The 19,347-nt window shown below is 41.2% G+C and overlaps 1 protein-coding gene across 1 annotated transcript in view; it reads right to left on the minus strand.

Annotated features, from left to right (window-relative positions):
- uts2r2 (urotensin-2 receptor 2) overlaps positions 1-19,347 on the minus strand; it is a 39,674-nt gene that overhangs the window by 5,177 nt on the left and 15,150 nt on the right. The window contains exons 7-8 of the mRNA XM_039788248.1: positions 18,903-19,056; positions 9,483-9,606 (exon numbers count right to left, since the gene is read on the minus strand). Coding sequence (XP_039644182.1) covers positions 9,483-9,606; positions 18,903-19,056 — 278 coding nt within the window. The remainder of the gene's footprint in view (positions 1-9,482; positions 9,607-18,902; positions 19,057-19,347) is intronic.

The following is a 19,347-nucleotide window of genomic DNA, read 5'->3' on the forward strand; positions in this document are numbered from 1 at the left end:
TCACACTTTGGAGCACAGCCGTATTCGCCAGCAACGTCCAACAACATCTGCAGCTGCTACACCGCACAAGTAGCAGACCGCCATGGAGAGGTACTCTGCATCAGCGCCTTACTAAACGCTACAAAGAAATAACGGAGGCAGACGTGCTGAGCACTGTCCAGAAGCCAGGTTACCAACCTAGCACTAAACCTGCAGAAAATAGTTCTTCTCAGGTTTCAGGTTTCTCTATGTTTATATTTAACACTTTGCACCATTTTATTACACCTTATTAAGCAGTTCTTACTTATTCTTTCTTCACTGTGATTTTAGACTTATGTTTACATTTTAATTATTTGAGTGATTTCCATGGTTGTGTTGACATTTCTGTTTTTATAACTGAGGGGATTATAATCAGAGGAAGGTTAAGTTTAAAATAAAAATGTTTAAATTTAATATATTTTTCTCCTGGTCCTTATTTTAAATAGGTCATAAAAAATATCAATAATTATCGATATCGACCGATATGAAACACCTATATCGTGATACAGTTTTCAGCCATATCGCCCAGCCCTACTCTGAAGAAATACATATCTTTAAAAGTTTAAAAGAGTCATGCCTCTGCCCTGCTGTGCACTGACGTAGTGACTGACCAGCAGGAGTACCTCTCAATGTTCCAACATATACTGTATGCAGTAAACTTGAATCAGATGACAATATCAGCCATGCCAGTTGCTCTAAAGCGATCCTCATCTCCAAAAGTTTGGATTTAGGGTTAAAGTGTGGTATTTCCTAATAAAGGCAACACCGGCCAGCACTATTTCTGCTTTGTGCCACTGCTCCATTAATGAATAATGCATACTATTTGTTCACAGTAAGTTTTTGTTTGCAAGCTAAATGGTAGGCACAAACAAATATGTGATTTCATGAGTTGCTCAAAGGCAATTTATTTTTCAGGCTTGTTCCGCTCTCCAAATCCCACAACTGTTGCTGTACTCAGCTGTGTAAGCATCAGGAGGCATTCGAGAACTCCCACTGTATTTACTGCGGGTTAATCATCGAATTACAAATTTCCCTTTGGGGAGTGCTAATGCATATGTGAAAAAAAGTGTAAGGAGAGGAAGCTATGTGAAGTCTGGTAAGTTGCCTCAAATGATGTCACTTGAGTCAGCGTTGATTGGGGCTAAAGACTACAAATTAGAAAATAAAAAACAAGTCCGCCAAACCATACGACGATATGGTTTGATTATTCCTTCCCTCTATATCTCTATATTCTCTATATCTTAACCAGAGAATGTAACCGTTGCGGTTTTAAACACGTTAAAGGGGAACTATGCAGTTTTTTTTTGTTGCTTAATTTACCTTAACTGAACAGCTTTGGAGTCATTGGAATGGTTATCTGACTTTTTTCAGGTTGAATGGTGGTCGTCTCGCTTCCCCCTAGCGCCTGTAAGCGGAAAAACCACCTTTGCTAAGAGCCGCCGGCCAAAAGGCCAAAAGGCACACCCCCATCCAGGAACCGGCCAGCAAGAACAAGGTAGCGATGGAGTTTTTCACACTATCGTCATGGCTGAGCCGGCAAAAAAGAAGCAGAAAGCTAGGAAAGCGTTGTCGGAGGAACAGAGAAAGAGGAAACGGCAGACTGACCGAGCGAGTTTTTACACAGTCTTGCCAAATATCTATTCCGAAGCTGTAGGGGGAGCTCTATAGAGAAACCTGTGAGCAAAAAGCGAGAAAACGGCGAAGAAATTGCCAAAACTGCATAGCACATAGTTGCACAGTCGTCAGGTTTAGGCACAAAAACTACTTGTTTATGTTATGACTCAATAACTACTTAGTTAAGTTTAGAAAAAGATTGTGGTTTGGGTTCAAATCAGACGTTACTTAATGTATGGTTACATACGTGACACTTAACGTGGTGTAGCTCCGTTTATTCTGTAAAACTAAAATCCCATATCCTGGGCAAAAGTCCTGTTTGTTTGACCCATCCATCACCCCAACCTACCTCCTTGCGCAGAATTCTGGCACTCTAAACTATACTTTGTCACAATACTTTCTTCTCTGCTCAAGTAATAATTACTACGGCTACTAGAGGATGCCAACATTATAAACGTAAATATCAGTTGTAATAGCTGCTTGAACAAAAAAAACAAATCAAATCAAATTTAACAACAAGAGTGGGTATAAAATACCTGCACTCCAATTTTTTGTTTCTGCCAATGGGTGCTCAAAACAATTGAATAATAAGATAAACCTTCTGCAATAACCAATGTCTACATTACTAGTTGCTACTGGATATTCGGACAGCGATAACCCACCCACATAAAATAATTATTGGAGATCAAAGGTTTACCTAAATATACACACCCTGAAACACAAAGAAAGTAAATTATCAATGCCACTGAAATTATTTAGTAAAAAGGCTTACATGAACATCATAGGCCAAGTGCACAATCCAACACAATCTAACACAACTGCTGTACACCCATAATGAACGCAACATAACAGTATAGGCAACAAGGGGCCCACCTATTAACAAGCCAGACCAGTTATAATAGGCTATCTAATGTCCTCAAAGAAAGCATACAAGGGCACGCAATAAAATGCCAAATTAAAATTACCAAGAAAACATAGGCCCACACAGCTACTAAATATTAGAATTGGTTTTACACTCAACATTGACCATTGCTCGGAAGCACACACGGATTTGGTGTATATGGCTGCACTTGAATGCATTTAAAACACTGATTGACTGACATGTTGTTGGGGTAAAGCATTGCAGAAACACTTCATAATCATGGTTAGCAATCATAGTTAGCTTCTGAATTTACTGACAAGCTAGTTATCATTGACCAACTGATTACCTTTGTCATCTGTTCAACACTAACTCAATTCAATTCATGCCTGTAGTCGATTTTTGCATTTAATTACAGCCAACCGTTAAAGACCCAAAGGGGATGGGTGCGCAATGCTAACAAGATGCTAAACAGTTACGTGACTGATCTGATGCCACTACCAAGATTTGCTGCTAGAGTGAAATGCCCATAAACACTACCAGCACACGACACATCGACATACTTTCCAACAAATATTGATTTCTACCACAGCCTCATAATGAATTAGTGGAGGATGAATCACACAGGCTGTATGGTGCCTCTAGGGAGGATGGGATGGAAGTTAAAAGGTTAATGACATGGGACAACGCTGAATTAATTCCAGATAGATCTCATGTGAAAAATACGTTCCCAAATGCAATTAGCTGGATTTCTTTGTGACTCTGCCCACAGCTACCATGTAAAACCCTGGAGAAAAGAGGAAAGAACATTTGTTTCCCACTGCACCGTGCATCAGCCTTTAGAGCAGCATTGCGGCTACTAGAGGATGCCATTGCTTTTAGCGGGGGGGAGGCCACTCGTTTACGATTTCTGGGGTTTTCAGTGTTTTATACAGTCGTATTATAAAACAAAGACCCACTCCCCTAACATCATTAAAGAAATAAATACAATTTAAAATGCACCTTCAGTTAAAAACACTGCCGGTGCTATCACACAGCAATAGCAATTATATGTGGCTTTTATGTAGGTACATTTTGAAAGAGTCATGTGCATGGGGAGCCAACAGGAAGTCAGCCGGCTCGGCCAGAGGGAGTCTCTCACACGCATGCTCTTTACTGGTTTGGTCAGAGAAAGTCCCTCATTGTGCATCCTCTATGTGGAAGACCACAGATGGCAAATTAACTTTTTCAGCACATGTACCAGTAGGGCTGGGTATCGTTTAAAGATTTTTGATACTGGTAGCGATACCAATACAGTGACTTCAATACTGGTTCCTGAACGATATTTTTTCTATACCAATTTCTTAAATTCCTTTTATAAAGCTATAGTGCGCAACTATTTTATATTAATGAATGTCAGTTACATTCAAGCCATTGCCAAATGAGTTGATACAAACCTAATTCAGCCTATCAGCTCCCCCAAACTCTCTCTGTAGCTATGTTTCCATCCACACGTTTTTATCCAATTCAAGTGATATCGAATGAAAAATGCCTTATGGAAACCGTAAAATTCGACAGAATTTCATGAATATCGACTCAAAAGGAAATACGTTCGGTCTCATCGGATTTTCTCTTGATTGATATACGGCTTATGCGATGAACGCCGATGGAAAACGTTATTTGCCGAATAAATTAATGAATTGCGATTAAGTTTTAGGTCATTTTATGGTTGCAATCCGAAGAAGTTTTAGTTAATTTCCACCCAGTATTTCCGCTCTGTTTGCACACATGACAGGTGTCAACAAAGACAGATGTAAGTGGACAAATGAGGAGACTTTTTGAATTTAATTTACGAGCAAAATATACCGGCTATTTTAGATAGCAAAAATCAAAGAAATGCCATAATTTATCAGGAACTCGCGAAGGAAATGACCAACAAAGGTTACGACAAGCTGTACGTGGGACGTCCTCCGGAGTAAATGGAAGGGGCTCAAACAGCGATACACGTCTCAAAAAAGAGAGTTGTCTCGCAGCGGTGCCGGAGGGAAAATAAAAGGCAAGTTCCACCTTTTTGATGAGCTGGATCAGACCCTCGGCGAAAGGCCAATCAGAGCTTCCTTGGCTTCTAATATTAACAACTACTACTTTTGTTGTTGAACTTTGTTTGCAAATGTTTGCTTGAATGTTGTGCGATAGAGTGCGAAAATGAATGGAAACACCTTAAAATGTCTCAAATCAATTCGATATACCAATTTAATTGCAAAACAGCATGTGACGTCATTACGCACAGGTTTTTATTCGCTTTAAAGCTGTTGGATGGAAACACACTTTCACCAGCTTTATTCGCATGAGTTTTTTTGTGGATGGAAACTTAGCTTGTATTTCTCAGACTGGCTAGTTTTACAAAATGGTGTAACCTGGCGACATTCGTGCGCAGCAGCTCGAGCGATGCATTTTACGTCACCGCTGAGAAGCAGCGTTCACTTTAGCTTTAACAAAAACAAATGACAACATTACGGTACAAATTCAGCTCCTTTACACATGTGACGCACACTGTAGTCAAGCCTCTGGAAATGTAACAACACACAGAGGAGCCCCCGTCTCTGTGCGCAAGTTTTTCCTGCATGCCTCTACGATGTGTAGACAGCCAATCACAAGCATTATTAGATCTTTGTAGAAGCATACTGCATGCTTATTGGCTCATTGACGCTGATAAGATTTGCTCCTAAGGTATTGAAATTTGGTATTGAATGACAAGGCATTTTTAGATACTCTATACAATGGAGGTAATTCGGTCAGTGCCTTAAAACGAATTGAAGTTCGGTACACAGCCATATGTACCTGGCACGCAACTTACATTGGAATTAATGCAGCACCGTCTTGGGACGTGGTATCCAGTTTTCCTAATACAAGCATGGTTGAGTCTGACAAAATAACCCGCTGATGATGTCATAAGGGTTATCAAGGCTTGGAGACCGAAAACTGCGTGACAAACTTTGGCCACAGAGTTTAAATTACGCCCCGGGCACAGCACCGTTTAGCACCTTGGAAAATGGGAATTAGCCCTGTGCCATGTGCTAAGAATCACTCCAGACATTTTCTTTGCATTCAGTCTCTCTGTTTGCAGAAGTGCAGCCACCAAGGTCAAGCTGGGGGGTTTTAAGGAAGCAACCCAGCTGAGGTTATCTATGTCCCCTGTGGTTGTCTAAGCCGGCAGGTTAACCTCTATTAGCTCCTCTGGCAGACGTGCCTTTTTTACTGTCCGTCTGTTCCATTGCTCTGTTTGTATCTATCTGCCTTTCCCAGCCCCAACACCCTATCTCTCTACCACGTATCTACTTGATCTATCTCCCAGCCATTTTCTGTCTGTGCCCACCCTCCATACAGTCTCTCAACTCCCTATAGGGGACACATTCAGCAAGTCTATCAGTCATCTCACTCCCTGTCTTATAATCCTCCACTCTTCTTTTCATCCTCCTTCCTTCCTCCGCAACTTGAAAAACACTTCCACTTCAGCCCCCCTGATGCTCACTGTCATTGCATTCTTGACTTTTGCTCTCTCTCTGACAGCCGAGTCCTGATTGTCAGCCTGGTGCTATAATTACACGTTATTGGCCGCTGTCAACCTCAAAGAGGCATGATTATCTCAGCGAACCAGATATGAGGGATCAGACTCGCACCAAGTCAAAACCTGTCAGTCAACTACCCAGCATGCCACCCAGAGTTTTTTCGGTGAGGTGAGGTGGGTTTTAGCAGAGACAAAAAAAAAATAATCTGGGCTATTGATGCATTATGCATGGAGTTTTGCTGTGTCTCCTACTTGATGCACCTCTCTAAATAAAAAAAATCACAGCGACCGGAGTAATGACAGGGGTTGGGTTTTACCACTGGCTTTTACAGGTCTGTCATATTTATATTTTCGAGCATGGTTCACTGTGAATTAGAAAATCTATCAGGGAGGGCCTTAGTGAGAGAGCAGTCGCCCTCTTTTGTCCCGTCACTTCCTCCATGTCCTCTTTATCTTCTTCACCCAGCAGGTTGCACTGGGTTTAAGATCCCACGGGCACCATTCTCTCTGTTGTCGGGAGGTTATTCTCACTTCGCAAGATGGCTGTCACGGGAGACGCGGCGGCAAGCAAGCCACACTCGCTCTTTATTACCATATGACCTTCAGGGGGAGAAGAGAAAGTGAAAAATTGTGCGCGAGGAAAGAGAAGGATTGCTTTTTTGAATGGCTGTTCATTAAAAGTGGCAGAGGAGTTGGTTTAGAGGGCAGGAGATGATGGATAATGGGTGAGATAAGAGAAGGAAGTGAAAGAAGGGACAAGGTGAACAGAGATGACAGAGGATGGTTTCACTGTCAAATATGATTTGGTGGAAGTGACTTGCCGTCAGGAAGAGGGAACGCCCTCAGGAGAGGTTTTCCATATTGAACAGACTGACTAAGCCTTCGCTCATTCAGGAGCCACACAGTTTACAGAGGCCATGCAACAGTATCTTGACAGTGTAAAGCTTTCCACTTTTATACAAAATGCAGTATAAACTGCTACATAAAAGAGTCATAGTTTGCAAACAGTCATGAGATAATCAATCAGCGTTTTCACATAGGAACTTGGGACTATGTGCCAAGAATCATCTCCCATGATCATGTTCCCTTTCACACATGTAGCACACAACAGAAGATTTTTTCGTGTCAGATGCGTTCTCATTTACTGGAAATACTCCAGTGTGCAGCAGACAGGCTATGATGCGGATTACACTTTTTCACGGAGTATTCAGAATTTGGTCATAAACAAACAAGTCTCTTGCCATTCCTTGATTTGTCTGAAGTTTTCGGCGTCTGCCCAAGAAGTTCCCGAATTTCATCGTCTCTCCAGATATTTACATTGCTGTCTTAGCCGGAACACACCTCACGCGTAAGCGTCGCGTATTGCAGCTATTTTTATTTCGGCGCCCGTGTTATCCAATCTGTCCGGCCACACCGGGCGCGTAGCGCCCTCATAGCGTCTGCGAAGGCCCGCGTGCTGCAGCGATAGTTTCCACTTTATTTCTTGCGTGATATGCAAGCGTATGTGTCAAACCAGGCAGGTAATCACATACAGGAAGGCCACAGTGCAGCCGGATACTTTACAAAAATAGAACACATTTTAAAATACAACAGCCAGGTTCATGGTATTTCGGCTGTCTTGACTTCTGACAGCGAGACACGCGATAAGGCACACGGAGAGAGAGAAACCAAAACACACACACACAGGCTATAATTACCAGTTTTCCGCACTCATCCTGGCTCTTTCTTTTGGGGGGGGGGGGAGAGAGAGAGAGAGAGAGAGAGAGAGAGAGAGAGAGAGAGAGAGAGACAGAGAGAGAGAGAGAGAGAGAGAGAGAGAGAGAGAGAGAGAGAGAGAGAGAGCACGCGCGCGCTGGTAGAAATACGTGTCCGCTGTGAAAGGCCAGGCGCACGATCAGGCACGTATCTACTACACTGGAGAGAAACTAAAACTAAACTCTTGAATAAACTGTACTAACCTGTTGGCTGGTTTGTGACTGAGCTAGCTTGCTTGCTAACTTGACGTTAGTGACTGAGGAAGTTAGCTAGCTAGCTCTGTTGCTCACGGTTGCTCACCAGATTGCTAACTACCAGTTAAAAAAAACAGCTAGCTTTGAGAGCTGGGTGGCTGGCTAATGCTAGCATGTTCCCAACTTGCGAGCGTGTAACTAATTAGCTCACCAGCTAAAGTAATTAGCCAACTACCACTGCATGTTCCCAAGCTTCTAGCACTACCTTTTTCACAGTGTGTGGATGAATTCCACAGTGACAGCTACTAGTGTGTAGGGCATTAACTTATTGAATTGAATTAATATTACATATACTTTATTTACTCAGTATTGTAATTCAATGTCCTGCTGTCCCTGCTCTATGGTTCTGAGATGTGGAAAACCACCGGGGCACTCACAAGCAAGATACAGGTTTCAACAAAAGCGTTATATCCTAAAGCTATGGTGGTCCACCGAAACCACGAATGAGGACCTGTGGAGGATTACCACATAGGAAGACACAGTCAAAAGAAAATAGTGGAAATGGATGGGTCGCATCGTAAGAAAGGACACAAATAACATCACGAAACCCTGGACTACAATCCACAGGGAAAGAGGAAACAGGGTAGGCCAAAAAAAAATAAATACCTGAGTAGTTCTATGCTACAAGATTTGGAGACCATTAATAGTAAGCTGATTGGAAGCAAAAGCCCAGGTCCAGAAAAGAGTGGATGCCCTATGCCACTAAATAGTGCAAATGAATATGAGGAATGGAAGTTGAAACGTTTACAAAGAAGTACACAGTCAAAACAGCAGAGCAAACTGCTTAAAATTAACCTGCCGATTCAATTACTTGAACTTCAATTACTTGAATCGGCAGTCTGAAACAAGTTGGCAAACTCATTCTGGCACATTCCTTTAAAAGGTAGCAGCTCGGAAACTGTCCTGATTTGTCCACAAGCTCCCCAGAGAATTGATCCAATTCCCCTGTTTTTAAATGCCTCACGCTTGTCTCTGAAGTCCTGAAACCCTAAACAGGTTATGTGGTTTTTTTACGCAGGCAACTTTAAAATATTCTTCACTTAGCCACAGACACAGACCACTGGATTTCCTACGGGATCAAGATGCTTTTATGTCTAACCCTCTGGGTACTACATGTATATGCGAGGTAAAGCCTAATCCTCTGCACCTTCAGCACCTTGAGCAGCAGTCTGTGCTGCTGATTACCCACTTACATACGGATTACCCCCACTAAAACCACCTCCAGAGTCATAATGCAGCTGAGTGCAGCAATATCATTTTAAGAATGGCTGTAATAATAAAATCCTTTATGTCACATCACTTACTTCAAGTGTCAGTTAATAGGCATATATAGACAAAGCCGGGGGTTACCAGGTGTTACTGATTTACAATATCCTGCCTTACAGCAGATCAAACATCACCGTCTTTGAAGTTCAAGTAGGAAAAAGCGTGGTACCTGCCCGTGGTTCCACTGTCCGGTTGTCATTTTGGTCCATGAAGATGAATCTTCCTCCAGTGAAGTCAGTGCCGTAGTCAGACAGGTACAGGAGCGAGGTGTAGTCAAAAGAGCCATAAGTCACCTGACAGACCGTGAGAGAGGAAGGCAGTATCTGCATTTAATCTAAACTGCGGATGTTTAGCAGGTATATTTTCCAGTTTCACAGTCTTAGTTTAGCGTGTTAACATGCTGCTAATTCGCATCGAAAACGAAGTAAGTTTCAAGTTTAGTTTATCTAGTGGTTTTTCAGGTTAAGTTTAATAGATGTCAAGACAGTTCATTAAAAGCCAAGGATGTCAGAAGAGTCGGTACACTTCATCCTCAGGGTAATATAAATTTGTAAAATGTACCACATTTCATAACGATCCATCTGATTAAAGGACAATTCCGGCGCAAAATGAACCTAGGGGTTAATAACTCTGGGATATGTTTTCATGCTAAATGTGTCTCTAGCTTTAAGGTGTGGACACACTAGGCCAAAAATCTGCCGTTGGACAGTCTGGCGAGGTCAGTGACTCGAATCTGTTCGGTGTGTCCCGTGCCGTCGTCAGTCTGGGGGGCTGTCGGCGTTCGTTTTGGCCGACCTGACATGTTCAGTCGGTGGCAGGGCAGTCGGGACTCACCCAGAAATGGGGAGAGGAATGAGGTGACTAGAGTCTCTCAAAATCTGACGAAAATCTTTTAAACTGACCTTTGTTGAGCTGAAACGAAGACAGATTCAGCAACTGCATGAGATCGTATTCTGAACGGCCGCCATGACAGTCTGGCTTTGAATGTCCGGAGAAAACAAACCCATGTGACGCGTTCGTCCAATCAGCTGCCGGTTTTAATTTCTTGGGCAACAATACAGATTAGCGCCGCCTGCTGCTATGTAGACGTATTACGTTTCTCAAGTCGGTGTAGCTTCAGAGTGTTCCGAGGCAGCTTTTTGGACCTCTGGGACGCGACTGATCATTTCCACTGGCTTTTCTGCCGTCTGGTTAGTGTGTAAGCACCTTTAAACAAGCTAGTGCAAACCGGTGATAGCTTATAACGCTAGCCTACAGGGCAGAGGGTAGATTGCTCTATCTACACCACTAACAAGGCTCAAAATAGGACCACACTTGAGGGTCCCTACATGTAAACCGAAGCATTGAGAACATGTTAAGTGTACAGACAGTTTATTAAAAAGATAGTTTATAAAGACAGTACCGTTCACTATACAGGCCGGCGTCATCTTGTGAAAAACAGTCACGACTGGTCTAACGACGAATGCCGTGCAACCAGTAACCAGTAACATAGCTCAAGCAGGGCGTACGTGGTTCGACTGGTCATGACTGTTTTCCCAAGATGGCGCCTGCCTGTATACATGAACACGGTACAGTCTTTATAAACTATCTTTTTAATAAACTGTCTGTACACTTACCAAGTTCTCAATGCTTTGGTTTATATGTAGGGACCCTTATTATGCTGCCGTTGAAGTGTTTTGAGCCTTGTTAGTGGTGTAGAAATAGCGATTTACCCTCTGCCCCGAAGGCCAGCGTTATAAGCTATCCCCGGTTTGCGGTAGCTTGTTTCAAGCTATAGACACATTCGATTAGCATTAAAACATATCCCAGAGAACGGTCGACTCGGTACACATATGTTATTAACCCCTAGGTTCATTTTGCGCTGAAATTGTCCTTTAATGTTGAAATATTTCAGTTTCGACCAAAGAGGTGGAACAACCGACCTACCGACCCACCGTCAGACTGACATCCCTTGAGCCACGCTGCCGTGGTTACAAAATTTAAATAGAGCACCATATAAAAGTTAGCTGAATTAAGAGACCCTCTCTAATTGAATTATGGGATGTGTAGAATCCAAGGCTTTAGGAATTTGACCCATACAAGGGACTTAACAGTCAGGATATATCCATCTCACCTGCACCAATTTACTGCATTTACCCAAGTACAATACTAAATTGCTGGGGTAACCATTTAAATGTAGCTCCTATGAAATGAAACAGTGGGACTGCGGTGAATCAGTTTAACTTCTTCTTTTAGTTCCCCAAATGTATTCTGTGAAATGTTACCCAGCATCAAGTTTATAATCACTTCAAAACAGCATGTTATTCTTTATACTGTAAGGGTGCTTCATGTGAACAATGTGCTGCACTAACTGCAGTAACTCAACCCTGTTTGTGTTCCGTTTTTCTCATGGGCTCACTTGCTGCGGACTCCCCATCTCAACTGCTCTCCTCATAAGACCTTGGGGAATAATTAAATATAGGAGAGTTTTTTATTTGATAAATAAAATCAACAGTTACAGTGGCTTTTGCACAAAGAAGAAGCTCATAATATCCAGAAGTGATACACAGACCTGCAAACTCTGGAGTAGTGACCAATGTGACAAGATACAAAACTAAAATCAGGTCTGGGGTCCCCGGAAGAATATCTTTTGATACGCAAATGAAGCCTTTTGGAGCCTTTTGAGATTAGAATACGAGAAAACGAGAAAGCATCTTGTTTTTAAACAAAGACATATTTTATTATTGGATTATAATTAATGATGAATTAATGGGTTAATCACTTTAATGAGGCAGCTGTAAACGTGGAGCCAATTTTATTTTTTAAATATATTTTGTATATCAATTTAAATAGTGCTGAGTAGCTACTAGGGGTGGGGGGGGGGGGGAATCGATACAGCATAATATCGGGATATTTTCTGTGGCAATACTGTATCGATACACAGACACCAAGTATCGATCTTTTATTATATATGTGTTGGTCAGTTTGTCTGCTTGACAATCCCATTTAGCAGCAATAAAATTGAAGTGAGATGAACAAACTGAGAAATGTATCTTTTTAGATAAAACAGATGTTGACAAAGTTTCCTTTTGGGGACATCATTTGACATTGAGAAAAATTTGAAGTTGGAAAAATGGTAATAAATTGCAATATAATCACAGAATATTGCAATATGTTGAAAATCGCAATAATATCGTAGGCCTCTGGTGATTCCCACCCCTAGTAGCTAGTGAATTTCTCCCTCATATCATCATTTATTTATTGATTATATTTTGTATTGTTCATCTGAATCTGCAATGTAACTAGTAATTAATGCTGTCACATAAATGTAGTGGGGTAAAAAGTACTATTTCCTCTGAGATATAGTGGAGAAGAAGTATAAAATAGCACAAACTGGGAACTAAAAACGGCGATTGTCGCCAAAAGGCGAGTTTGCAGGTATGAATATATAATATGTAGGCATACTTGCAAGTCGCAGTGGTGCAAATATTTATGCAACTAAATGGATTGTAGTGTCAAGGCAGGCCTTAAGATGTAGCCAAATTCATTCCTTCTAAATAAACTGCGGAACAAGTTACAACAGCACCAATAAGAGATGCTCAGTTCCATGAGGGCCAACTGAGATTAAACATCCAGTGTGTAGCCTTAATGTAACATCAAAGAGGGAGTTGACAAGGAACCAGAAGCAGAGTATAACAGTCATTTACGACTGGGACCGCTTTCACTTGATCTTACCTCAAAGAAAGAAAAACAAAGTGAACTGCTGGGAATTTGATGAATCGCTGAAACTTCAAACCAATCCGGGCTAGAGAACACTCATAAGTGTTTCCAACTTCTATAATTATAAATAATAATATAGTTCTAGATATTCAATATGCAACTTTTCTGATCTGCGTGTATCTGTCTAGACGACTGTCTCTACCTGCCCCATTAACCTGCAACTGCCTTCTCCTTGATAACTGAGAGCCGTTGAGTTGTATACCATTTGCTGCAGGCATGTTTAACGGTAAACTGGATTTTAATTTACAAGGTGAGACAGCAACTACGGAGAAAATAAAGTATAGAGAAGTCATGAGGGCTGAGAAGCTGCATAGCGTTACCATGCGTACTCATATTAAAAAAGGTATTATGATATTTTGTCAACTAAAGGTGCTTGATTAGCCCACAGTGTACAGCATGATAATGTTAAAGCAGCATTAACCATTGGCACCTGGCCAATATAGGGTGCACGTGCTGTGCCCTACCAGCCACAAAATGTAATTAAAACATGGTTATGAGCAAATGAATTGGTTGGGTCTTTTAAATAATTTTAATATAACTTCACATGAAGTCAAAGTTGTAGTCTGAGTCATTGCAGTCAGGGTGGCGCCCGTGGAGAGCTTCAGGGATAGGACCGCCTAAAGCTGCTTACACACTGACCAGATGGCCGACCGTTGACAGAAAAAGCCAGTTGAAATGATCAGTCAGTTGGTCCAAAAACTGCCACAGAACACACCAAAAAGACGAGACGTAATACATCTCTATAACAGCAGGCGGCGCTAATCTGTATTGTTGCCCAGGAAATGAAAACCGGCAGCTGATTGGACGAACGCGTCAAATGGGTTTGTTTTCTCCAGAAATTCAAAGCCAGACTGTCATGGCGGCCGTTCAGAATACGATCTCATATTGTACTAAAATGTTTCAGTGAAATGATTCACTGAAACATGTTTCTGAAAACATTTAAAGCGTGAAATAGGCCGTGCAGTTGCTGAATCTGTCTTCATTTCAGCTCAACAAAGGTCAGTCTAAAAGATTTTCGTCAGATTTTGAGAGACTCTAGTCACCTCATTCCGCTCGCCATTTCCGGGTGAGTCCCGACTGCCCTGCCGGCGACTGAACATGTCAGGTCGGCCAAAATGAACGCCGACAGCCCCCCAGACTGACGACGGCACGGGACACACCGAACAGATTTGCGCCACTGACCTCGCCAGACTGTCTAACGGCCGATAATCGGCTAAGTGTGTCCCGGATATAACACTAACCCTGTCACTTGCCATCCCAGACCTGCTCACCCACTCCCACCTCAGGCTTCGTGGCCGGTTCGTGCCGTTAACGCTACCTTCGGGAGAAGGCAGCACCACCAACAATGGTTGGTTTAGAGGTTAGCACTGTAAGCCATGTTGTGTCAGCTAAGTTATGTTAGAAATGTGAGGCGCCCCACTCGGGTCGGAGGGGACAATCGGCCCTTTCCTCCCCAGGTGAGGCGAATAAGGGGAAAGCGGTGAGTGCTGGCATTAACAGATTATCTTTTTTTGCCCACTTGGGGCCATATAGTGAACGTGTTAGCCGAACAATTACCGATCAGCACATCCAGTAACGAGGTCTGATTTATTTTTTAGCTCTGTTTTGGTTTCCACCAACTCATGTGAAAAATATCTGGCTCTTTAGCTGCTAAAGGCTCCACTATGTATCACTAACTTTGTCTGTCTACTGCTTGGTTCTGGGCAGGTAGCTTTTTGGGTGAAAACAGTTACCTTTTGAGGTTGACAACAAAGTCAATAAGACAAGAGTTTGTGAGCCAGACAACCAAAACAATGTGCTAAAAGAGGCTAAAATGGCATAGAACTGAGATAAAAAGAAATATTGATTAGTGCAGCTTTAAAGGGTTGGCTCAACCAAACATTCACATAAACATTTTCTTAATTCTACTAGTAATGCAAAATTGCCATGCAAATTGCATCAAATTGATTAAAGTTCCTTAGTTCCAAGTCAGGCCATCAAAAAGATTGTGTGCTATAAAATAGTTCAAATCTCAAATAAACCAGGTCTAGGTCTAGCCATTTCACAGGGATGATTACTCTATTATCAAGCTGGTCTGTAAGTTCATTTCGTTTCATTTGCAGCTTGACAAGCCGAGCTCATGAATGAAAATACATTTGACATTAGTGTCTGCCACTAGAATTCAGTTTCATTACGAAGGAAAGTTATCCCTGCCATGAATGAGATAAAACACTCTTTCCGTGCTGTCATACAACGACCGGTGCTATGACACCGTTTCAGCAAGATGATCGATGGGGGAGAAAATTCACCACCAGAGACCTCAGAGACCATTTACATTTAAATGAGGGTTGGGTTAGTCAATTAGCCCCAAAATGGCGGCAGAGACAGCTGGGGAAGAGAAGTGGTTCCTTACAGATTAGATTTCTCCAGCTGTCGAGGGCCAGAGGGAGGGTATGAGGTGACACATATTAATATGGACGAGGCATCTACAAACACTATTTTTTATAGCTTTGGTAAGACAATAACAATACATAATATCAAATGTACTCCCAAACAGAGGAATTCCTATCAATTTTAGAAGTTACCAACTATTACAGTTTCCACTTTTTAACTAAATAAGATGTAGAGCACTGAAACGTTTTATCCCCTGAAAGACATCTTCATTTGTTTGAAACTTGCCTCAAGGTCTCAAACAAGGTTCTCTCAAACCCTGAGCAACTTTCACGTCTCATGACAATGATCAAAGTGCAAAGTGAAAGACTATAGAGTACAGTTGAGGCAGTGACGAAAAGAAGAAGAAAAGACCTGCACTCAATGTGTGACGTGAACAGTTTACGTAACAGAACAGAGGTACGGGCTATAGTAGGGCTGGGCGATAAAACGATAACGATATGTATCGCGACAGACACGTAATCAATATCAATAGAAAATGCGTTCGATAAAACGTTCGATAAGTTGTTTTTCTTCTTCGGAAGAAACCAGAAGTTACGAATCAAGTTTGGTTGCATGAACAAAGGCACTCACTCTCTGGTAACCTAGCAACGTAGGGAGTGACACTCTAACAGCCAATCATGTAACAGTATCATGTGTGTTTGCGCACATCGCTGTCCCGCGTGTTGGATTCTACAATAACAGAACCGGCGTGGAAGCGATAAGTGGAAAGTGAGTGCCGCCAGCGAAAGCGAGAAATTGTTGATAAAACAGGAAAAGTCAGTATGGCAGTTTTGGGGATTTTATAAGTCTGACCGTCGTCCCCACCAACACTACCGCAAACTTGTTTTACCACCTTAGCCGCGCTCACACTTTGGAGCACAGCCGTATTCGCCAGCAACGTCCAACAACATCTGCAGCTGCTACACCGCACAAGTAGCAGACCGCCATGGAGAGGTACTCTGCATCAGCGCCTTACTAAACGCTACAAAGAAATAACGGAGGCAGACGTGCTGAGCACTGTCCAGAAGCCAGGTTACCAACCTAGCACTAAACTTACAGAAAATAGTTCTTCTCAGGTTTCTCTATGTTTATATTTAACACTTTGCACCATTTTATTACACCTTATTAAGCAGTTCTTACTTATTCTTTCTTCACTGTGATTTTAGACTTATGTTTACATTTTAATTATTTGAGTGATTTCCATGGTTGTTGACATTTCTGCTTTTATAACTGAGGGGATTATAATCAGAGGAAGGTTAAGTTTAAAATAAAAATGTTTAAATTTAATATATTTTTCGCCTGGTCCTTATTTTAAATAGGTCATAAAAAATATCAATAATTATCGATATCGACCAATATGAAACTCTTATATCGTGATACAGTTTTCAGCCATATCGCCCAGCCCTAGGCTATAGGATTAAGGATATGGCCTGAAGGCGAATTACACTTATTTTAAGAAATGATTGAAGAATAGCTATTTCTTGGTTCAGCAATATCTGAAATGAGCAGCAGCTCAATGTCTGAACTGATTGTTAAGGTGAATGTGAGAAAACCAAAGGGGATTTTCCAGGCACAGGTTACATGTACGTATGTATGTTTTCAGTGAGTCTCTGTGGCTTTAAATTTCTTAACTGACCAACCATCTAAAATTCATTTCAAGATAACATTTTGAAAATGATTAAAACGCATCCATCCATTTTCTGCTGCTAATCTGATTTCACGTCTCATTGGCAGCAGGCTAAAGAAGGGGTAGGTTTGAAACTAATGCAAAATAGTTTTTAGCTGTTAAAATCAGACACAATCCAAAGTGCCATCGTAGAGAGAGAGGTGACTTTGCCTCTATGTATACTTCTTGATGTTTATACTTAATATTTTATTCATATTTATTATCCTTATTTAATTAAATTGCAGTCTTTTGTGATTTGATAAGGGCACAAAGCCAAAAAAAGTCTTAAAAAGTCTTAAATTGCTTTTTTAAAAAAAAGCAATTTAAAATTCAAAGAGACAAAATAAACTATGCAAAAACATAAATTTTTTTTAGTCAGTAACGGATGTGATTTAAAATGTAGCAAAGTACAAAACATACTTACAGTGCTAAGCATAACTGAATACACCCATGCTAAAAATGAAAAAATCTTTTGGAAATTGCTCTTAATGCCTTAATTAAAAACAATTGGAAAAATCCAACCTTTAAGGACACCAATTTTCTTTGTGAATGATTAATGTATCATAAATAAATAAATAAATAAATAAATGTTCTTCCTTAAAATACAGGGGGCATAAGTAAGTACACCCCTATGTTAAATAAAAGCAGGCAGATTTTTCTTTTTAAAGGCCAGTTATTTCATGGATCCAGGATACTATGCATCCTGATAAAATTCCCTTGGCCTTTGGAATTAAAATAGCCCCACATCATCACATACCCTTTATTTCAGTTGGCCTAATAGCTGGTTTGATTTGTATTGAGAGATGACCTTACGGAAAGTACCCCATGCCAATCTCTAGGTATGGTGAAGGGTATGTGATGATGGGGGGCTATTTTAATTCCGAAGGCCAAGGGAGCTTAATCAGGATGCATAGTATCCTGGATCCATGAAATAACTGGCCTTTAAAAAGAAAAATCTGCCTGCCTCTATGTGTACTTACTTACGCCCCCTGTATTTTAAGGAAGAACATTTATTTATTTACGATAGATTATTCATTCAAAGAAAATTGGTGTCCTTAAAGGTTGGATTTTTTTTTTTTTTTAATTAAGGCATTAAGATCAATTTCCAAAAGATGATTTTTTTTTATTCCTCTTTTTAGTCAACTTTAGCATGGGTGTATTCACTAATGCTTAAGTAAAAAAGTAAAAAGTAAAAATTACAGATTTTAAAAACTACTTTAAATAGTAAAAGTACACAAAAAAACCAACAAATTACAGTAACGTGAATAATTGTGGTTAGTTACTTTCCAACTCTAGACAACGGACATATAACGGTGTGTTTCAAACAAAGGAAGGAAACACCTCGAAATTTGGCAGAGCACCTGAAACGGCACCGCGATCTCTTCAAAGAATTCAAGGTGAGCGAGTTTCAAGTTGTACTAACATCGTGTACAAACTGTAAAAATTATAATCCGGAAACACACATCTGTTTGTTTAAGGCAGCTGGCATTGTTGCCGTGAAACCAGCTAACTGTATGCTCTATGTAATGTTTGCGATTCGCCAGTTATTTGTTACCAACGCATTGCAACTAACCAACACCATGTCCTTAGGGATTTTTTGTTCCCGTACCAATTCTAAAACTTAAGACTCAGGCACACATCAAGCCAATACATTATATGTTTGATGAAGTTACGACTAGCCCCAAATGTACCAGATCGGTTAGCCAAGGTCAACAGTCATCCGAGGTAGAAGGACTCTGTTTTGCGCGTTACCTTATCTATGTGTGGATGCCAGTACTCGTCGTGTTGGGTCTTGGCTACCGTGCTGTTGATTCTGGAGAAGAAGGTGGGCTTGGTGAGGTACATCAGAGTCGGGTCCAAACCAAACGTCTCAGCAATAACTGCCTGGATTCGCCCTCGGACATCTCTGAAAAACAGACCAACATGTCAGATTGAAAGATCTGTAGGAAGTAGGATTTAGGACTGTGCTGCAGTGAGCAACACTCGTCAAGAGGAGGTCTCAACCTCAGCAGCTGAGTGTTCGTTAAGACCGATATCTATATAAACATTATAGGACTTCATTGGCTATCAGCAAATAAATTGTGGAAACATTCAATTCATTTTCATTTGGGTTCTCACAGTGAAAACACATTTGGCGCGTAACCGTCGCGTATAGCAGCGCATGGCAGCTATTTTTATTTCGCCGCCAATGTTATCC

The sequence above is a fragment of the Perca fluviatilis genome, chromosome 21 (assembly GCF_010015445.1).
Source record: "Perca fluviatilis chromosome 21, GENO_Pfluv_1.0, whole genome shotgun sequence".
In the NCBI taxonomy this organism is placed as follows: Eukaryota; Metazoa; Chordata; class Actinopteri; order Perciformes; family Percidae; genus Perca; species Perca fluviatilis.